The following is a 23,048-nucleotide window of genomic DNA, read 5'->3' as shown; positions in this document are numbered from 1 at the left end:
GAAACATTGCTGAAATATTCTGTAAATTCTGTAACAGTATTTTGTAACAGTATTCTGCAGATTATGCAAATTGAAAATTCAGTATTTGATTTTTTCCTGAATGCCTAATGTTTAATCCCACTTTTCACACAGGGTTATTTATTAACACTCAGTAAACAAAGCATTATATATTTATGCATATCGTTGAGATTGGAACTTTACTTTTTTCCAAAATGGAAACCCATCTATTGCTTTGTATTTTGTTATTGATTCCTGCCTTTGCATCATCAGACTTTTTGGTAACACGTATCAGAAACATCAAGGTAAGTAATCAATCATGTATGGGGTTCCCATTCTTCATAGATTAACTTCCTGGCATTTATCAACATTTATCACAGAGTTCATACAGTGCTGCCACCAAGAGCTGTGTGTTCTCTGTTGCCAGCAAACACAAGATCAGACTTGGGACTCAGACTAGTTTACCTCTAATAAGCCTTAGTTTTGAATCAGCTCTGAAGAAGCTCTCCTATTTCTCTTTGTAAAAGCATCCCTTTCCTCTATTTTCCCTGTCATCACCACATAATGGTAAAATGTTTTAGTGGCCTTATATTTAAATGTGTAAAGCAATCGGTGCTGCCAGGGAACTGACTTTAGCACCTGTAAAACAATGCAAAGTGTCAGTGAAAAGATGCCTCCAAGAAGCAAAAAACAGATGTCTAACATGGCATCCAAATACATATGTCCACTATTCAAGTGACATGGTAGGATTTTTCTCAAAAAATATGCATGTTAGCATAACATGAAATATATCTCTGTCCCTCAAAGGGGCCATTCTGGTTTTGACTGGATCTCCGAGTAAAACAGTGCTTCCTCATGTTCTGCCTAATTTTGTTCAGTTAAGTTCATTTTCTTAAGTTAAGCTGGCCACTGCTACTCACTTCAATAAATTATTTTCCTCTCTCCCAGTAGTTACATAGTATGAAGAGTTACAGAGGGCACACCTCTTTCAGGAGCATTGTAGATTAGCAGGTAGGACAGGGCACAGCAATTTACAGTCAATTTCTGTTGATTAGGTTATGGTCTTTGCCAAGACTTTTTCTTTGAAAATCAGGATAATAACATCTCTAACTTTCAAAAAACAGTTTGAAATTTATTGCTGCAAATTGGAGATGCTATGCATTTGTATTATATAACTATTTTGTAGCCCAGATATAATGTAGCTTTTTCCTCCTGATTACTGTACCACCTGTTGTTTAAAGCCTTTCTAAATGGTAAATGGCCAAAGCTCTGTGCAATGTTCCAGCTGCACATGCACAATATGACAGAAAAGTCAGTTGATTTTCCTACTTTTGTTATATACTTTATCCAAAAGTAATTTGATTGAAATGGAGGAGACTGCGATGTAGTGTGAAGGTCTCAGGCCCCGGCTCCGTCTTAGCTCCTTTGAGCAAGTAGTATGGCAGTGCGGAGTTACGAAGCATGGCTGGAAGTCTGTCTCGCTGATGACCTTCAAGCTGTCAAAACTGCTTTTAAAGCCGTAGTCAGGGAAACACAATTGGCAGACCCAATTCTGCTGAAAACTGAATAAAAATCCGAATCCAAGATCCCTGAGTGCACTAGCACACCTTGTTCCTGTGCATGCAGCTACTAAGGGTGGGAAAGTTTTTTCTAGATTAAAAACTGCCCCTAGAACTACATATTCAAAACAGTCAAAGCACAGATAGGGATGTTACAGCCTTCCTTTTATAGGCCTCTCATTTTGGCAGCAGCAAGACTCCTACATAACTCACAAGGAAGTTTAGCTGTCATAGCTTAGCTACGTTAGGGTCTCTTCTCTGTGATTTCCAATTAGCATCACTTAAGATTATGAAATCTTTAATGTTGCTGTAGATTTAAAAATAATTTTCATGCCTTGTTTTTCCTATGTAGTACTTAGGGATATATGCAAATACCTCGTTCAGTGTTGTGAATTCCCAGCGCTCACCTCAAGTTAACTGTACAGTCTTTTCTGAATCTTTTAGTCGTGCTTTGTTTTAGTTTCCCAAGCTGTAAAAGCAGGACTTCTTTCAGAAAGTACTGTAATGGGAACTCCCTTTCCCCTCCCTGTTTTCTTGGGAGTTCCAATTTCTTTTTTCCTCTGCTCTTCCTCTCCAGTTTGTATATATTCTTTGCTGTTGCTACAGCAAAACAGTATTGAACAAAAGCAAGATTTTTTTTACTGTTATACAACTGAAAAAATATTACAATAATTGGTACAACTGGCAAATATGTGGAAATAGTATAGAAAGATTTTATCAAGTAACTATAATTACACATGATAGAGGATACTAAAATCTCCATTTGGTCTAGAATTGCATAACGTTTTTTAATGGGACACTATCACTTAGCTTAAAATGACCTTGAGGTTAGTGAGGTCCCTAGCTACATCCAAGTGAATAATTAAGAACGAAGGAAAAAAAAAAGTCACGGAATCACGAAGTCACCTAATATACTTCCCTGTGCAAATCAGGGTCAGCTACAGCAGGTAGCCCAGGACGATGCCCAGCTGGGTTTGAGTATCTCCATTGAAGATCAGCCCAAGTACAAAGCAAGTAATACCTTTCACTGAGAGATTTTTTTCTGTATTTCTTTTTCAATGAGAATGGCAGAGTACCCTACAAAATATTTACAGAATCAGAACAGAACTCTTTCAAAACTACTGTAGAACTCATAATTCTGATGAGGAATGTGCACAACAGCAATTCTGTAAAAATTAAATGCAGGTAAACTATCTGTTAATTTAGAACGAGTAGGCAGGATTGTTGGATTTGTAACTAAGGACACATTTTTGTAGTTTTTTTGTATTATTGAACTGCTTAATAATTCCACTTTAAGGAAAAGTTTTTATCAAACAAACTGACATTTCAGTGACTTTCAGCTTTTCATTTCCCAGGGTCCATACCTCAGTTTGTGTTTTGTAAGGGAAAAGGATTAGCTGTAATGACAATATAGATACAGAAAAGATAATTTCACTTTTGGAAAGGAAGGATTTGAATTGTTGCGTACTCTACACAGGTATTAAAAAAGGCCACACAGGTTTGTGAAACAGGAGAGACGTACACACAGAAATCCTGTACAATACGCACCTGTATGGCAATAACAGATTGAAGGATTAACCTAAAGAAATATACACAGACTTTTTGGCCAGACTCTTAACAGCAATCAAGAAGCCTCCCCCGAAAAAAACCTTGCATTACCGTAGATTTAATATAGTGTCTTGAAAAAAACTCCAAAATAAACAAAAAAAAAAACCCCTCTGCGTCTCAATTTCCAACCTGTAAAACTCCTAACTGTGAAAGGTAACTAAAGCCTTAAATGTACCTGAGATGTGTATCTAACAATATTTTATTGTGCCTTTCCCTCTCTATTTAGTGGAACAGGTAAACATGCTTGCACAAAATGTGATCCATGAGGCTCTTGGAGCCAAAAGAGATAAGGTCTTTGCAGGCAAGCTTACGGGAACTGTGTTACACAAGCTGTTATTCGAACATCATTCAGTTTGAAGCCTGTTCTCTCTTTCAGAAGAGGGTACATGATATTTTTGTAGAGCTTCTGATATTTGCATGTACTCTAGGAACAAATATGCAAAAAAAAAAGTTCAGATAATTTTTTTTTTCCTGTTCATGCAGCCTTTCATAGGGACCGCCTCTCTTGTCTGTAAGCTGGCTGAATTACCATCTTACTTACTCATGTTAGGATGAGAGGCTGTTGAGGTGAAACAGCACAAATTTAGGAGTAAGTCTGACAAGTGTAAGGATGAATGTGCCAGATAGTTTGGATATGTGTGTGACTGGAAAACAACGTACAAACTCATTTTTTGTGCTTTGTCACAAACCCCTTTTTTTTTTTCTTTCAAAGGAGAATTACTTTGAAAAGACAAAATATATACCACAGGACCCCAAACCAGGAATTCCCAAGAAAAAGATGTAACCCTCAGGACAAGAATCTCTGCTTTTACTTTGATGTTTACGTGTTGATTTTACACAGCCAAACTGTACTCAAGGAAGCCATATTAAGCAGATTTTAGCATGTTCTTTAGTCTCAACTACATTTAAATATAAGTGGCTCTAAGCATTCAAGCCTCTTTTCCTCTCTTGCTCCCCTCATCTCTCAGGTGGTCGTTATTGTTGTTCAGCTGAAGGAAGGTAACCTTCTGGTGTCACTTGAGCAAAACATTCAGAGTTTAACTTATCTTTCAAAACTACAGTATTTAAAGTGCACTAACATAAAATGAAAAACAAAAGATTCACCAAAGCTGGGAGTGCTATAAGCAAAATAATTATACCTACCTCAGATGCCTTACTTGCTCTTCCCTCAAATTTACTTCAGTTTACTAATGAGGACCTTTCTGAAGCCTTCCTTCTTCTGGACAACTTCATTTGACTTGGAAGCAGAAGACAGCTACATAGGTACTGAGTGATTTATTTCTAAATGCAGCTTTCCTACCTGGTTATGATTTTTTTTCTCCTGTTTTTTTTTCTTTACAGAAGCGAAATGCAGATAATGACTTGGTGAGTAAGGCTTGATGTTGTCCAGGCTACTGAGAGAAACAAGAATATTCTTACTGTGTCCACGTTTCTGTGAGTCCAGTCTGAGCAAATGGATATTTTTGAGTGTGTGTGACAAGGGGAGTAGCCCAGGGTTTCTTGTTTTAGGCAGTAGGACTAACTAGGCGGTTCCTTTCCAAGCTCTGATGGGAAATTCTGGATAAGGAAAGAAAATTCTTTTTAACTTTATTGTATTTGAATAAGTAGCAAAGTTATTTGAAGTCACCTCTGTATCTCAAAGTTGTTTGAAGTCACCTCTGTATCTCTAAAAGATGTCCATTCTACATTGGTTTTATTTTGACTTGTATTTTATGTTGCAGTTATTTCTAAGGAAGGCAAGAGACCTCATCTCTGAGGCTGATTCCACTTGGCACCCGGACTCCACTTCAGAAATGCTTAAATGCTTTGATTGTTTGGGGAGCACCTTAATCAACCAGCCAGAGATCAGGCCCACCATCAAACCCCCAAGGTTCTTTCCAGTGCTGGTTTTGCTGCAAGAAGCAGACCTTGTTGTTATGGAGTTTCCTAAGGAGTCATATCTATTGTTACCTATGCTTTCGTGTAGTCTCCAGCAACCTTATACCTGAACATTCAAAGAAAAGAAATACTGCCCTGCCCCTTCTGTTTAAAGAAGAATGAGCCCCAGTTGTGAGGAAATCGATAATAACATAAAATGGAATTTGGAGCCATCTGCAATTGTTTAGGTCTATTTTTAAAAATAAAGATGACTACTTGTATCCCTGCTCTAGGATTTATCCACTCAGCTGATAATTACAGGCAGTAATACAGTGAGGCAGCAGTAAGTTGTTGCGCTCTTTGACTAACCATAAATAAAAGTCACAGTTTCAGAAGAGGAAAAAAAAAAACCGAGTCTTATACCTGTAGTATCTTTGTTATGGTGGTAGTATTTTGTTGAAGAGGCTATAGTTCTAGCTCGTGGAATAGCACCGTGATGGCAGCGTGATAAATATCCAAGCAAACACAGCTGTGCCCCAGTTCTTATGATGAGGTCTTTCCTGTTTTACTTTGGAGTGATAGAATGTCCTGCCATGATTTCTTTTTTAAAATATGATTATGGCTGGTTAACAGGGATATCAGTGTAACAGCTAGCTCTTTTTTTTTTTTTTTTTCCATTTTTCAATCTACAGGTTGTCAATGGGATAGAAATCTATAGCATGAAAATTGATAGTAAAGTAACTTCCCGATTTGCCCACAATGTCATCACCAGTCGAGCTGTCAATCGCGGAAATGTGCACAAAGAAGTCTTCTTCGATGTTGAACTCCCTAAGACAGCCTTCATTACCAACTTCAGCATGTGTGTAATCTTTACAGTATTGTTAGAGATGACTAAAAGTCTGTGCAATGCAACTGAGAGAAACTGAACCCAAATGTTCATTTTTACTTTGCCATTTGATACATTTCTAAATGCCTCCTGGGTAATTTTCTGGTACTATTAAGTTAACATGCAAGGTGCTTGGAGAAAGGCAAACATTGGTACATCTATAGAAAAGATGACTAATTTGCAATTATTTCTATTCATCATCATGGACCTTAGGGAATGGAGAATCTTCTCTGGAGATCCGTTCACCTTTTCAGAAATACCACTTACTTACTCTGGTGTTATAAAACCAGAAGAAGTTCCATTACTTAATTTCCATGGTGGCATTATAGCTTAATTTCACTCTTCATTTAAAAATTATATTTGAATGAAAGGTAAGAAATAGAATTATTCCTTTACATTTGTACCTTTAGTTGCAATAATATGCAATTCTCACACTATTATGAGGTTTAATTCAGTTTAAACAGGTCCAGCTCTGCTAATCATACTATGCCTGTTTTATTTTCAGTGAAAAGAAACTGAAAAAAGCCAGTAGCTTTTAGGGCACAAGTACTCTTAATGTAAGCTAGAACTTTTACTATAGGATGAGAGGAATACCCTTTGAGAAGTGCCTGTGTAATGGTGTAAGGAGTCTGAGGATGAAATGTTCAGCTGTAGACAGCTACATCCAGAGAGTTGTCTGGCACAGAGCCCTTCATTCCAGCTAAATTCACTAAGACTAGCTTCAGTGAAAGTGCTCAAATCTTGGCAATATCAGATTCCGGAATGTGCTGTTTAGCAAACCAACCTATAAACAGAGAATTGCCTATAGTAACTTTTTATGTATCGGTGAAAACCATTCAGCTAAACAAGGACTTTTTCATCTGCAGGACAATTGATGGTGTCACTTATCCTGGAACTATAAAGGAAAAAGAAGTTGCAAAAAAGCAATATGAGAAGGCTGTTTCAAAGGGACAGACTGCTGGTCTTGTCAAGTAAGAATGATGTCTTGTGTGGCTTCCATGCCATCATCCCATAGCAAATTGTGAGATTGGAAATGCCTTGCTGCAGCATATTTCTGAAGTTTGTTTTTTACAGGACCAAAGAACAATCATTAAGTTAGAGTTAGTGCAGTGTAAATTATAGAAAAGGAAATACAACTTTTGACTGCACAAGCAGCATCTGAAATTGTGGAAGTACTGTTTCAGCAACTCTTACTGATTTTGTATGACCTGTTGCTGGGATTAAGCTCACTGGGAAACTTGAATAAATTCTATACTGTTTGAGTATGATTTTAGCAACAGATCAAAATTCCCATCTTTGTTTTACTCCTTCTTGAAAATCATACTCTGCCAACCCAAACAATAGATATTGTGAAAGAGGATAAAGATATTATTTTTCTTACCCACTTAAATACAGAGCTTCAGGAAGAAAAACAGAAAAATTCACTGTCTCAGTCAACATTGAAGCAGGCAGTAAAGTCACTTTTGAACTCACATATGAGGAACTGCTGAAACGACAGTTTGGAAAATATGAGATGTTCATCAAAGTAAAACCAAAGCAGCTTGTCAAAGATTTTGAGGTAAATGGCAAACTATGGCAAATTGAATACTGTAACCTAAGAGATTATGAAATTCTGTGCATTTGTTGACAGCGGAGTACCATGGCCATTCCCATTGGTTCAGAGGTGAGCTAAAGGCTCAGGATAATATTTCTAATGAATCACATAGGTAGTACAGTATGCTTTAGTGCAGGTTTTTATTTGTAAGCCTGACAAGTTGGTTCAGCTACTAAGCCTCTAAAAGAAATGGTATATGGAAACCCGAAAAAGCCATTACAATGCCCTGGGGTGAAATAGAAGACTAATAGCTTTTATAAATGCTTTTATAGCATAAACTACACCTTTCTCACACCACTGTGAAACTACATAATCTTAAACTGCAGTGATAAATATATCACATTCTAGACTGCTGCAGCTTTTGTGTGCCAAAACTTGGCTTTGATCACTCCTATCTGCCTTGCTAAAACCCAGCTTGCAGGCAATTTTTTTCTCTTCTGTATGCCCAGAAAATACTGTGTAAAAATAATTACAAAACTCAGCATCTATAAGAGTTTATGCGTCATTATTTTAAATAAATGTTGTTTCTATGATAATGATAGATATATATGACTTCTAGATAGATAGATAGGACTTCTGTGATAGAAGTCATACTGAAATGTAGGTTGAAGTTGGGCACAACTCACAGGTAATGGCTGGGTAATATTTTTGAAGGACTTGAGTGTTTATTGACATTTTACAAAATTCTAGTATCTAGCTTTCAAACAAGTTAGGTTTCTATTAAGGTTTATTTGTTTTTAGCTTTGGTTTTAACTTCTATGTATAAAAAGACCTGTTTGGCTGATGGTGTGTCCACATAAGTGTGGACTCGAACTGCCATTATGAATTTAAAAATTTACTTTGCTTTTATGAAAACTCGTCTTTCAGATCTCTAGTTGCCTGCTGATCCTCCTGTAAATGGCTGAGTTGATCTACTGTGGGGTAATCAATGACAATGAGTTTGCAATTAATATTTCAGATTGAAGTAAATATCTTTGAGCCCCAGGGTATCAGTGAGCTGGAAGCGGAAGGAACATTCATCACCAATGATCTACAAAATATCATAAAAAAAACTTTTTCGGAGAAAAAGGTACAATGATGGCTACATTCTGTAATTTATTATGGTTATAATTTTGAAATAACAATGTCAATGTAAAAGTGCTAGCAATGGAAGTGAGAGGAAAAAAAATAGAGTAAAGGCTTGTTTGTGCAAATGAGCTCTGAATTCCAAGCTACAAGTTGAAGGCCATCTCCATGCAGTTCAGAAGACAAGTAGCTGTTAGCATGGCACTGTACCCAAACTAGTAGGCCTTGTCCCACACCAGTAGCTGGAAACCTGATTACTGATAGAACTATTTCTTACAGAAGAACTCAGTCAGTAACAAGTAGTTTTCTCATGTATGGAGGTGGTAGAATTCCTAAGACATAGATTGCCCAATAGCCTTATCAAAGATGTCATTCAGAGTGGAGGGCTGAACCAATGAAGAATGGGAAGTAAATGTATGAAGAAAGCTCTAGATAGCAGCCTTCACATATCAGTTACCCATCAATAAATATATAAACATGTATGGATAGAAACTAATACCTAACTTGATAAAACAGGTTACTCTCATGTCTGTGAATATAAATATACTAGTCGTACAAAAATACAAACTTCTTTGTATTCTGTAGAAAATTTTCAGCTGTTAAGGTTCAGATCTAATGAAGGCTTTTCTTTTCAGGGGCATCTGTCTTTCAAGCCAACTCTTGATCAGCAGCGAACCTGTGCAAATTGCTCGCAGTCTGTCTTGGATGGGGATTTTACTGTAAGATATGATGTGAAGAGAACAACTCTAGATAATTTGCAGGTAAAGCTGACAGCTGGAAATTTTGAACTGTTGAACAGCTTAGCTTGCATAGTAAAGGTTAGGGGGCAGCAAGGGCCAGCTGTTCCTTAAAGGACAAGGAACTGAGTGTGACAACACAGCTGACAGCGCAAGGGCTTCACCAGCTGAGAGCCTACTCCCCAGAGTACGTGAGCAAGGCAGCCCCAGAGATGGTAGTCAAATTCAACTGAGAGTCCACAGCAGCAGGCAAGTTTGTGGTGATGAGGCAGCCCAAGATCAAGGTGAGAAGCCAGTCTGCGGGGTGGGATCCAGATCAGTGGAGTCCATGGACAGGAACAGGTATGGCTGTGACGCAGCTGGAGTCAAGTATTCTTACAGTGTAGCTCAGGCAGGGACTAAAGGCCCAGGCTTGTACTTTAAGGAAGCTCCTAGGTCCCTGCACAGAGGTGAGACTAGGCAGGGCCATGAAAACCCATTAATCCACTCAGGGGCTAAACACTAAATGAAAGTAATTTCGTCTTATCCTTTTTTACATTTTATTTTTCAGATTGTCAATGGCTACTTTGTACACTTCTTTGCACCAACAAATCTTCCAAAGTTGCCCAAGAATGTTATTTTTGTAATAGATATTAGTGGCTCAATGTCTGGAAGAGAAATAGAACAGGTAAGTGATTACAGTACTACAAAACCCCAATGGAAGAGCTTCTGTTGTGACAGAAGGGACACAGTGGCTTATAGGGTATGTGTGCTGCTTAAACTGTACCAAGGGGTTTTATACTGTGACCTCTCTAATGCTCAGTACCGTAAGTATAGTTTCAAAGTGTTAATTTAGAACAAAATTCTATACATTTAGGCTATATTTACTTACTTATAAATGTTGTTAGTTCAAAACTCTCAATATCAACATTTCCAGAGCGCTCTGTCACGTGTACTGGACAGTTCCAAAATTAAAAGGTGCATACTGTATTATGTGCATTATCTGCTTTGTTCATTCTGTCTCCTCTGGGAAGCGGCAGCTCTTTTCATAGTTAGGACTGCTCATTCTAAGCTAACGCTCAGAATTTTCAGGTTTTGGTGCTGCATTAAAATATCCACACCTGCTTGTGTATGAGCTTCTCCATCAACTTGTAGCTACCCATTTCCCATCACTTTCAATGTGCTATGCCAGCTTACCTCAGTGTAAACAACAGTCCATGATGCGAGATCTGATTTTGCTCTCGGCTACAAAGATTTACCAGATATAATTGCAACTGGCATACTTCTCTAGAGTTACTCTGAAGTAGACACAGGGACTGACAAGGACAGAACAAGCTCAGAATTTTTGCACAACGTGTAAAAGTTAAAAATACCCAAATGCTGAGAGATTAAGCATGTAAAATCTGTAAACACCTATTTTGTTAAATGTCGAACCATACATTTAAATCTCTGTTTTATAGACAAGACAAGCACTTCTAAAAATCTTAGATGACATTAAAGAAGATGACTTCTTCAATTTCATACTGTTTGGTAGTGAAGTACAGACCTGGAAAGACACATTAATCAAGGCCACTCCTGAGAATTTGGATGAAGCAAGGAAGTTTGTTCGGAGCATTGACACTGAAGGCAGTAAGTACTGTACTAGACTTCCCAATATGTTGTTGTATAAGTTAATTTATCAATTCAGTGTGTGAGTACAATGCTACAGTTTTTGGGGGTTTTTTTAATCACTGATGAGACAGCCCTAAAGTTGAAATTTACTCAGAACATTATGTCTATTTTTCCTTATGTTTCCAAAGTCCAGGTAGTTTTCTATGTAAACATCCCCCTGCTTGCAACCCTGTGTCTTTCATTTTCACACTGTAATGTGATCTCATGGGATTCCAGTGAAAAAAATGGGCCTTTATTTTGACTGTGCTGAAACCAAATTTCCATGCCTACCTTGCAGTGACAAATTTACATGGTGGTATAATGAGGGGAATCGATATGCTGAATGCTGCCCATCAAGGAAACCTTGTGCCCAAGAGAAGTGCTTCTATAATTATCATGTTAACAGATGGCCAGCCAAATGTAGGTAAGTTTGTGTTGGATGGAACAGTAAAGACAGTGAATTAACTAAAAAAACAATGCTCAGTTAAAATTAGCCTCCATCCATTTCTGGATGTTTTCATAATTTAAATGCTACTATACCAGCATCATACTCCTAAAACATTTTTTTTATAATGCCTCCTAAGAAATCCAGACATGACTAGCCACATTTCATTTTGTGATAATTTTATCTATTTATGAGAAAACTCAAACTTTTTCTGGTTTGAGGCAGGCATATCAAATACTCACGACATCCAGGAGCATGTAAAAAAAGCCATTGAAGGAAGATATACCTTATACAATCTTGGGTTTGGCTATGGTGTTGACTACAACTTCTTGGAGAAGATGGCACTGGAGAATAAAGGATTGGCCCGTCGGATTTATCCTGACTCTGATGCAGCTTTACAGCTTCAGGTACAGTAACCACCACTTAAATTAGGCAAGAGATACATTAATTCAGGTAACTATACAGACTTTCTTATTTTGAAATAATCAAAATCCTAAAGTGTAACCTGATATTGAGATACTCAAGAGTCTGCTGTAATCAGAATATTAGTTGCATTTAATTTTCCCCTTCCCTTATATAAGCCAAAAGTGGAAGGACAGTAAAATGGAGATACTGTAGGCTATGGAAGAGTGTTCAAAACTTGGCATAGAGTGACCCAAGTGATGGTTCTAAACAACACTTTGGTGTCCAGCAAAATTGCTGCAACAATTATGTCTCCCATATCTCACAGGTCATGTAGTTAATGTCATGTCAAGGGAAGAGAAGGATGACAGAGTATAAAGGCTGTAGATATTCTGTCTTTAGGAACTTAGTGAAAGCAGGTGTATCGTACCATACTTCTGAAGCATTTTATAATCACATAAGGAGCGAGAACAGGTATAGGCAGTACAGAGTTTACCTTTTTTTTACTTCTCACATTCCGATAGCAGCCATTTGAAAAATTCAGCAGAGAATTTAGATACTGGATTTCATTGCAAGCTCTGCTGAAATTAAATACCTAGTCTCCTTTGGCTTCTGGTGTCATTTCAGTCTCTGCAGGGAATAGATCTAGAAAATTATTTCTATGAAATGAGGGGAAGCTTGGGATCCCTCTTGATTAACATTGATGGCAGTCATCATCCACAGCATGTTGTTCTCAGATATTTTTCCTCTCTCAGTGAGAAGAGTTTGTATGTCCTTTCTCATTTCCATTATTTGTAGATTTTTAGGCCCTGTACTCTGAGATTTAACTGAATATTTAAATATTTCTTGTAAAATACACTTTTAGTTTTCATTGCTGAAATAGCAGGATGTTTCTGGGTACGGATCTACCTATGAATTAAAGAAACAATGATAGTTAAATGTTTTCCTTTCTTTTTTTTTTTCTCCTGCAGGGATTTTATGATGAGGTTTCAAATCCCATGCTCACAGATGTGGAGTTAAACTACCCAGAAAATGAAATATCAGACCTCACTAAAAACAGCTTTAAGCATTTCTATGATGGATCTGAGATAGTGGTGGCTGGGCGCTTTATAGACAACAACCAAAACAGTTTGACTGTAGACGTGAGAGGTGAAGGCGTAAGTATGAATTTCGTTGACTTAAGAAAGATTTTTCCTTACTATGCAAAATGTCTGGATGTTCAAAGCTGACAATACTTAAGATATTTACAGGTATTTCTTTACGTCAGTGCGTCTGTGATAAACTAAATGTGCCAAAATAATTGCTTTTAAAACTGCAGGTTACTCGCCTAACTCAGTCAGGTATTCTAGGTTCAGTCTGGAACAACTTTGTGCAGTGTGACTGGATTAACAGATAGGGTATTCAGAGACGAAAAACCCTACCTGGTTCTTACAGGAGCCAAATTTTCGGTGTTCACAGACACTAGTCTTCATTAGGTGAAGAAAGCTGATGAACCAGTTGAATATTTGAAATGCCTTCCCCTTAAAACAGAAGTACACTTCTAATACAAACCAAGTGATCTAAACACTTCTCCAGATCTGGATACTGTAAAAATATTTGCCCCTGATATTCAAGAAACACAATGCAAACATGTTATAGATCACGTTATCATAAATACTGTGAACTGCATATATGCCCCATGCACTGTGGTGTATTAAATATATGATATGAAATTAGGTATATTTCAAATACAAATAATACATTATTAGTAAGTTAGCCAGCATGTCTGCTTGAACATATTCCTGTATGAAATCAGCATCATAGTCAAAATTCTTTAAATCCTGAGTAGCCAAATTCTAATGAACAAAAACGCTGTGTGAATTTGGAAACTGCAGTACGGTCCTATAGCGTACACTACTCACCTTCACAGAAGCAATGGAACAAAGACCCTGATACAACATTGGCAATTTCCTCGGCAAGTGCTGTGCATGACCAGACTGTTTTTCAATCTAATAAGACTTTCAGATGTGAATATCTTGATTTTGGGAGGTTCTGGAAGTCTCTGGGTACTTATGATACAGAGGAGTTTCCTTATTCCCAACAGGCTAATGATGCCCTGTCATATACTACACAACAAGATGCTGAGCAAACAGCTAAAGCTTTCCAAGAACAAGAATACATATTTGGAGATTATATTGAAAGGCTCTGGGCTTATCTCACCATTGAGCAACTCCTGGAAAAACGGTAATTATATCTAGAATTAACGTCTTCCATGAACCTGCTAAGCCATCTGACTGGTGCAGCCTCTAGGATGTGAAGCTGAAATTCACATCACATTGAGGTGCCAATGGGAAAGCATAAAAAACAGTAAGGAAAATCCCCCAATCCCCCTACCTATTTCTCTTCCTCAACCTCAGTATTCCTGTTCCAAGTTGCAAATTAAACAATTTTAAATCATTGCAAATACAAAGCACAGTTTTGCCTTTTTCTTGGATAGCCAGTGGAATCAGAAGTGCTCTTAGACTGTAAAAAAATATTCCTTATTGATAAATTAGCTGCAGAGAAATGCCTTCACTTTAAAGAAATATGTTTAATCCAGAGTTTAGTGGGTAATTTGGCAATCATTGATGCTAGGAGTCTCTACCTGTATTCAGTATTGCAGCTACAGGAGAAGAAAAGGAGAATCTTACAGCCGAAGCCCTGGCTCTCTCACTAAAATACATGTTTGTAACACCACTGACATCCATGGTGGTAACGAAGCCAGAAACCTATGACAATCAAGATGGGATTGCTGATAAACCCATTGAAGGTATAGACATTGTCACAATTTTACTTTATTTGAGAAGCCAAGTGTTACTTTGATGTTCCCCTAAATAAAGGGTTTTGGGTGGGCACAGTTTTAAACACGTATCTGAAAAATCTTCTCTCAGCCTTACATGTGTATAGTTTATGCAAAATTACTTTTCATTGTAAAGCTCATTTCCATCAAACCATGCTTCATTACTTAATCATACAGGCAAAAAACTATAAATTCCAAATAAGTGTGTTTAAAGCTAAATATATAAAATATTATGTAAAAAAAAAGAAAAGCAAGAAACATTTCTAATCTAGTAATCCAGTTATATTCAGTTTAGTTTACATCACTTTCTCCTTTATTTTTCTACATACTTCAGCTTAGAGGTAGATGCAGTAACATCTTTCTATATGAAAGGGGAAAATTTGCGTGAGATCTTCCTCAAGTGAGATATATCAGGTTGTAAAAAGATAGAGATTATATCTGTAAAACACAGTATTCACATATATTGCAGAAAGAGGAGCAATTATATTGAAAGCGCACACTTTGTTCTCAACTGCTCTGATGCTTTGCGTAATTATTAACTCCTAGCCCAGTGAAACACTGTGCTTTCATACAGCGCAGCCTCTTTGTTTAATCTGCGTGAAACAAAATTACTCTATTCCTCTTGAGAGAAGTAAGGCAAATGCTGTCCACTCAGTGCACCCCAAAGCCAGCCTGTCCTCATCTGTGCTGTTTGGGCCATCCTCATCGCTCCCTGATTCACCGGGTCTGACAAAGCTCTTGTGAGGGTTTTCAGTCTCTTCTATTACCATCTATTATTTTATTTTTTCCCCAAACTTTAGCTTAGTGCCCCTGAAAGTTCTTCCCAGGCTCCGTGTGGGCTCTCTGCTGGCTTCCAGATTAAAAACTTTCTGATCTCCTGAATTCAGCATGGTACCTTAAGGCATTTGAGCATACAGAAATGCTTACTGGATGTTAGTGGGGTTTTCTTTCAACTGGAATAAGTCCTGAAACCAATCAATTGCTACGTGCCCTTCAATTCTGAATAATTCCTCAGGCATTCTGCTGATAAATTTTTTTGCATTATTTTTCATAACTATCGTAACGGGATACTGACATAAAAACACTTCATGTTTAATTTAACATTCAAATCACTATACAGCATAATGACTTTAAAGTTTACAGCTGGACTCCATAAGATGGAAAAACTTACCTAAACATCAGACAGAAGTGGCATCCACTCTGAGCGATCTTCAGCTCTTTGCTTTGCCTTTCCAGATATTTGTAGTACAAAGGCCCTTTTCTGAACCTCTTTCCAAGTAAATTCTCATTGTATATAGAAAGTATAGAGCAGTAATAGGAAAAAAACATTCAAAATACTGCTGCTGTGTAAGAAAAGAAAATAATTTTTACACACCCTAGAGTCTAGATTGACAAACAAGATTACTGAATCATCCAGTCAGTATTAATAGAATGATGCAAATACCTTGAAAATGGCGAGAGAGTAAAACCAAAAAGGAAGATCGAGCAATGTGTAAATGGCATAACAATAAAACAATTACTAATAGTGCTCTTGTTATATGCATAATTAGTTGGAGTTTTCCTGCCCCACATAACAGCTTCTTGCTTTCAGTGTGTTTCTGTTTGATCTACAAATATTGAGTTGTATCATTGGGAAGAAATGGAATTGTAAAATACTGAAGATATCTGGTTGAATTGTCAAACAGTTTTTAATTTTGATTCTTAGAATATGTTTTAACAGAGTCAGAATCCATTCTGTTTAATTATACAACTGAAACCATAAATTTCTCTTTTTCTTCCTTTTACTTCTTACCTGCCTATGGTAACAGCTGAAGGTACGTACATTTCTTATTAAATTTACTTAATATTTTTAACTGTTAAGAGATGGATTTCTTACATCACTCATTTGATCTAGGACACAATATTTTCATAAAGTTTTTGGTGAATAAATCAAGATTGTATTATAAATAGATTACAAATTTTCAGCTGGAAAAGTTTGTAAATACCATTCTCAGTGTGGTTCCTCCTATCTCTGGTAATTGCAGCATCCCACCGTAACAAAATTCAGGCCCAGTACAAATAAGTTGCTTTCCAGGGCTAGCACTGTTGCTTCCCAGATACTTGTGTGCAGCAGTCTTTCATACAGAGATATCTTCTTCAGCACAAAGCCCTGTCTTCAGACTCTCCTCCATAGCCTCAGATGTAAAAAGAGTAGAAGACTAGAAAAATGTGGAAGCAGGTGAGTAAATCTTACTGACTTCCCGTAGTACAAGTTCAGAACAAGACGGCACAGAGGAACTGGAGAAGAGCAGGCTGTCCCAACCCCTTGCAGAGCAGACCCCATAACATTTTCGCTGAAAAGTAAAGTGTCCTTTCTGCCTGTTCATGACACTTGCTTTATTGCAGTACTAAATAAACTGTTTTGACTGAGTCTTTATTTTTTAAATATTTAGAAACCTATACATTATTACAAGATTTTGGAGTTTGTTTTGTTGGAAGGAAGGAAGTAGGAGAGATCTTTTTTTATTCTTTCTAGCCTCTAAAATAACACTTTGTTTCATTCACAGCAGAGGCTGGCTCAACTCTTACGCTGGGTAAGTCATTAGTTTCAGTTTCTGAATGAAGTAGCCTCTGTCAAAGGAAGCTGATTGAGACAACTGGAATTACCAGAGAGATAGAAACTGCCTTTTCTGGGTTTACAATTGTATTTGAACAAATGTTACCAAATTCTACTTACTGATAAGATGCTGCTCACTGGTAAAAAACACACTTAAAGGCTGAACAATATAAAATCAAAAAGTTTCAGCTAAATAGCTTTTAAGGAGTAAATGCCTGTTCACCAAACCACCATTTTTTCCTGAAAGCTGTTTCCCAAATACAGAGGACAGACTTGAATCTGCATCTCCTTTGGAATTACGTAAAGCAAGGGACTATGTCAGCATCTCTGGCTAAATTAATGTGTTCAGTTACTTATACAAAAAAATAACCATTTTTCTTCAAAAGAGAGAGAGAAGCAGCAACAGACACTTCAGATTGCTGGTTGTGCAATCCTGGAAATGGGAGAGTTAAATTTAAGGTTTTGCTCTGGAGATTAGTCTCAGTTTCTCTCTCTCTCTGTCTAGTTTTCTCAAGTCTTTATTGAAAAGACTTAATTTTGGAAAAAAAAAAAAAAGTTGTTAAAACCTCAAAAGTTTTCAATGGACGGTGTTGCATTTCCTTGCTGATAGACAGCTTGATCCTTAATGTCTGAGACATTTGTGTCCTACTGATACATTCCTTGGGGAAAACCTCAAAGCAGTTTAGACTACAAGTGAAATCTCTCTATCCTGCAGCTTTGCTTGATTCAAAAGGGGCACAAACCGCCATTCCATGGACTATATGCTTTAAAAACTAGGATGGAATTGGCAATTGACCTAGCATATTAACTTCCTGACATCTTACATGCACTGTGCAGATATTGTGCAAATATTCCATGTGGATGTGAGTTTTTCTAGTATTTTTTTCTTTACTCTCTGCAGCTCCACAGCTATCCTACCTATACACGACCCGCCCCACATGGTATACTAGTGGTGAGTAGTTTGAGTAGTATCTGCTTAGAAGGAGCACAAAAGAGGGTATTTAAGACTAAATTGCACAACTTTTATGAGTCTTTTAGATAATTCCCTTCCATAAAAGCAGTAATTTTTTGTTTCCAAGGGGCTAGTATTTCAATTTACTTTAAACATCTCTAAATGGTTTTTAAAGAGCAAGTCACTGTGATTATATATATGGTCATTTTCTTAGTCTTTCTTCTCATTGCTAGGCTTTGTGTTGGTAACTGCCTGTTCTCTATTCAGAGGAACTTCCTGCCCTCAGTGATGCTTTCATGGCCCTCAGAGATAAGCGCTTAGAGGTGGCTATCCTGAACCTACAAACCATGTGCCAAATTTTGCACTGGTATAGAGACACAGGATATATGCCCCGTACCTGGGACAGATGAGGGGAAAAAGAACATAGTTTCACTTTGAGGAGATGGTAGCAGCTTCCATGGGACCCCACCACTCCTTTGCAGGATGGGCTGGACTAACCTGGGCTTGCGCAGGAACCAGTTCCTGCTGGTGTTCAACATCAGCAGTTCCATTGCCACAATATCAAATGTTCATGTGGAACCTTGAACCTGTGTATCACTATAGAAATGCCAGTGATTTGCCTTTACAGTTGATGGAGATCCACACTTCATTATATCAGTGCCACAAAAGGATGATGCCATTTGTTTCAATATCAATGAAAACCCAGGTGCTGTCTTAAATTTAATAAATGACCCAGTTACAGGTGAGTTTTAATTTTTTAAAATACAGTAAATCAGGATACTTGCAACAAAATATCTTATGTTTAAAGGCCATTTCTCCCTTTTATATTGCGTAAGCCTTTTTCCCAGCAAAGTTAGTAGGAGTTCCTGTAGCTGTGATAAAGCACATTATTACCATGACTGTATTTTCACTTCTTGGAGCAAAATGAACTTTTGAACTTTGTTTGAAAACAACTGTGAGAATTGAGAGATAGTTTGTCTCAATGAGTAGTAGTACAAGCAATAAAATAATCCTTAGGTTGCTATTTCATGGAATACCTGGTAAAAAGAGACCAGCATCGCAGGCTATTTGTGCCCATCACAGACCCTTTGTGCTCTAGGAAATACTAAACTTTTCTCAATAAAGTGGTTGTGGAAATCCACAGAACAGCTCCCAGAGCTTTATTCTACTCTAGCACAAACATGCACAAGTAATTCTGATCTATTTTTCAACTCATATTTGTTTCCTTGACTTGTTAAATTTCTGTGACACTCCTTGACATCAGTTGATCAGGTCCTACCTATAAAATAATACTTGGTGTTTCCTTTTTGTAATAGGCATCACAGTCAATGGAGAACTCATTGGTGATAAGAGAGCAAATAATGCAAAGATCCAGAACACATATTTTGGAAAACTTGGCATTGCAAATAAGCACCTGGATTTTAAACTGACAGTAACTCCTGAGAAAATCACGGTTCAGAACGGCAATGAAAAAACAGGTTTGACCTGGCTTGACTCAGTCACCTTGCAACAAGAAGGGTAAGGCTTACAGAAAACACCAGGCTCTTGTATTACTTTCTACACTGTTTTTAGTGATGATCAATAATATCCTTTAAAGATCAGTTGTCTGAATATACAAAAGAAACTGATTCACATCCTGCTAGATTCTGCTCTCTACTTTGTTGTGTGACTGCTGAATGATTAGTAAATTCCTCCACTTGGAGTAAGTTGAGTGAAGAATTTTCCCTGATTTTCTATTACTACGACTTAGGTAAAACTAGACTGGGTATTGTGCTTCATGCAACAGTGTCTTGCAAATGCTTAAAGAGTAACTTTCAAACACAGACATAATAATGTGCTGTAAACAATCTCCATTTTAAGAAATTGAAATTATGATATTTATAGAACAGGTACGTTTTGCCCTGTGATAGCCACATTGATGATATCATTAACACAAATCAGCAGCAAATCTTCTTTATCCTAGTACTCACCTGGACAGTTCAGGAGTTGTCTTTTCTGAAAAACAAAAGGACAAGGAATCAGGTACCATCCAGGCAAGGAAGTGGTGGTTTGATCAATAACACTTTTATTACTGAGCATGAAGTGCTGCCATCTATGTATCACTAACCTATCTGTGATTAACTGCGCTGTTATAGGACAAGTTTTAGCAGAAATATCTTGCTGAAAAGTTTAAAGGCTTTTACAGTGTAATTTAGTATGAGTCTTGAACTGTTTGTGAACACACACAGATTTGCAGAGACCAAACTAGGCAGCAAAACCTGTATTTTTAAAAACACTGAGCAATTTATAAAGCCATTTATGTTTATTGGACATGTTCCTTCTTCTCTGTTCTGTTAACTCTGAAAAGCACAATTCCCTAAGTCAAGTTTTTCTTTTTTTCTCAGTTTAAGTTTGATAATCAACAGAAAAAAAAATCTGGTGCTCTCAATGGGCAGCGGTGCCTCATTTGTTATTGTTTTGCACCAAGTATGGAAGAAACATCCTCTCCACCAAGACTTCCTAGGATTGTATACATTGGAAAGTGATAAACTGTCTGAACAGACCCATGGATTATTAGGTATGACTTCATTTAGTCTTCTCATGCTTGTCTTTCCTTACGAGGTTACATAATTTGTAGACACAATCTTGTACTTAGCCTTTCTGAACTGAGACACCAGAGGAAACTGAGATGACATTGATTGGCCATATTAAGATTTCTGGCAAAATATTCTGGGCTCAGAGTTTATGCATTATCTTTTAATAAATTCATTAAGTAATCTAGTATCTGTGCTCGTTATAGCACTCAAAACACCAGCAGCATCCCGCACCGGCCCAGACACGGCAGAAGTGTGTGAAAGCTAATCCTGGCAGGAGTGAAAAACCCCTTGGATATCATCCTTATTCTGAGCATAACCACATCCAACAATTTCAGAGATCAACACATGTATTATTTGATTTAAAAAAAAGCTAAATACTTGGAGAGTGTGTAATAAATAACTGAATAGACAAGACAAGAAAAGACAAGAGAGGATATCTTGAAGGCTATCTAGAAGAGACTAGTTTTAACGTGCACTCAGAAGTTGGAACTTGTCCAGGTGATATGCATAGAATTCTGGCTTATGAAGAAAATAATACCATAGGCAAATGTTCAGCCTTACACAAAACTTGGTGTTTGCTTATCCATTCAAAGCCCTGAGGGCACATTGAAAACAGTATGGGAATGTAGATCTTCCGCATTTTCTGTTTGGTTTGGTTCTATTTTAATGTGTGCAACGTGCCCAAAATGGTAATTTTGGCTTCTATTTTTAGGACAGTTTTTCCACCCAATTGACTTCACCATACTTGAAATTCATCCTGGGTCTGATCCCAAGAAACCAGATGCCACAATGATTGTTAAAAACAAGGAACTGACAGTAACAAGGTAAAAAATAATTAAGTTCTTAGCAAAGACTTAGGCAAGATTACCTTGTCGGAGCACAGTTTCCCATGACTGTATTTTCCCTTTCAGGGGCTGGCAGAAGGATTACAGAAAAGATCCTAAGCAAGGCGTTGATATTCCTTGCTGGTTTGTTCATAACAATGGAGCTGGGCTGATAGATGGAGTTCATACGGACTATATTGTTTCCAGTCTGTTTTAAACAACTACAAGTCCCTCCAAATTCATGGACATACAGAGTATTTGTTTGAAACAACAGTATTTTTCAATGTTGAAGAACTATTAAAAATACATAAGCTTACCACGTTTGGCAATGCCAAGATATGACAGATTCTCACAGAGTGTTACTGCGTATTTGGTCAAATCTTAAGTGCGAAACAGCTGTTCTGCTTGTGTGCACAGATACCACTCATCCCCTGAAAATATCCTCATTTTACAGAGTAAATTTACTAGTTTTTAAATTCTGACTTAAATTTTTACTTTGTAAAACATAACAGACATGTTCTATCCAATTTTAAATCAACAACTAAGTGTCAGGAATTATGTAAATAAAAGCATCAGTACTTAATGCCTTGTTCTGTTATTCCAACAGCTATCAATGTTTTCATTCGGGTTTCACAAAGCCAGGATGCCAGAGGCATTTTGAAATTCAAGAGAAGAGGACAGCTGACAGAGCAGCACGTATCTCAGGATAATTCAGTAGGAGTTAAACCCATCTGACCACTTGACCGTGCAGTGCTGAGGGCTGGTGCAGTGCCACCACTTGAGGTGACTGTTAGCATCCAGGACTTCTGTATTTTAGTATTTCAGTCTGAACCCACCTTCTGAATGCCCAAATCTTTGTAAATTAATGAAATACCACAGTTCCAAACATCACTCAGATTTAAGTAACTGTCTTTTGGACAGTACCTTTTTTTGTAAGAGCCTTACCATCTTCCAGTTTATATATTCATTTTGTACTGGAAGAAATTGTCAGCTATTAGTTCTAAAGCAAAAAAAAAAAATAAAAAAGAAAGTTTCCCTACTGTTGTGTGACAAGGAAGGTCAGTGTGTGGGAAACCAGAATGCACCCACACACCAGAAAAGAGCAGTGTAGTGGGAAAAACAGAGGGGATGTAAAATGCAATGGGTTAAATCGAAAGAACAAAAGGTAGAGGTGAACAAAAATGTAACAGAAAAATCGAAGAGGAAAAATAGAGGAAAAATATACTTACTGATAAATTTATGGGAGAGATATGCCTTCTCGAGGAACAAAATTCTTTACTAAAAGCAGAAGCTTTGTGGAAGGAGGGAGGGAAAAAAAAAAAAAAAATCAATTCTTGTGGGGCAGAGAAGGTGGGTGTCACAGTGCCTGGATATCTCTGCCTGCTAAATTGAGACAAAAATGATTAAAGGAAACAATAGTTTCTACAGAAGGTAATAAGTTACTGAAAAAGGAGGAAGGCAGTGAGAGAAACAGGAAAGAGTTAGAGAAGACCAGGAAATTGA

The 23,048-nt window shown here is 37.3% G+C and overlaps 1 protein-coding gene across 1 annotated transcript; it reads left to right on the top strand.

Moving 5' to 3' along the window:
- Nucleotides 1-212: 212 nt before the first annotated feature.
- Nucleotides 213-22,128, top strand: LOC104480240 (inter-alpha-trypsin inhibitor heavy chain H3). The gene is made up of 21 exons (XM_086755441.1): nucleotides 213-302; nucleotides 4,506-4,529; nucleotides 5,714-5,880; nucleotides 6,774-6,878; nucleotides 7,303-7,465; nucleotides 8,460-8,570; nucleotides 9,202-9,327; nucleotides 9,854-9,970; nucleotides 10,743-10,911; nucleotides 11,231-11,356; nucleotides 11,603-11,784; nucleotides 12,751-12,936; nucleotides 13,863-14,002; nucleotides 14,413-14,578; nucleotides 17,149-17,170; nucleotides 18,095-18,145; nucleotides 18,774-18,887; nucleotides 19,462-19,663; nucleotides 20,530-20,702; nucleotides 21,434-21,545; nucleotides 21,633-22,128. The coding sequence occupies exons 1-21, from the start codon at nucleotides 213-215 to the stop codon at nucleotides 21,760-21,762; spliced, it is 2,676 nt and encodes an 891-aa protein (XP_086611567.1). The 3' UTR covers nucleotides 21,763-22,128.
- The last annotated feature ends 920 nt before the right edge of the window (nucleotides 22,129-23,048 follow it).

Source organism: Chlamydotis macqueenii, chromosome 10 (genome assembly GCF_036417535.1).
Source record: "Chlamydotis macqueenii isolate bChlMac1 chromosome 10, bChlMac1.mat, whole genome shotgun sequence".
Taxonomy (NCBI): Eukaryota; Metazoa; Chordata; class Aves; order Otidiformes; family Otididae; genus Chlamydotis; species Chlamydotis macqueenii.
Note: the sequence above shows the minus strand (reverse complement) of the source record. Positions and strands in the feature narration are given on the sequence as shown.

Excerpts from the sequence above, each read along its gene's own strand:
- LOC104480240 (XM_086755441.1), top strand. The coding sequence starts at position 213 with ATGGAAACCCATCTATTGCTTTGTATTTTGTTATTGATTCCTGCCTTT. Across the intron at positions 5,881-6,773 it reads TTCATTACCAACTTCAGCAT|GACAATTGATGGTGTCACTT; the intron begins GTGTGTAATCTT and ends TTTCATCTGCAG. Across the intron at positions 9,971-10,742 it reads CTGGAAGAGAAATAGAACAG|ACAAGACAAGCACTTCTAAA; the intron begins GTAAGTGATTAC and ends TCTGTTTTATAG.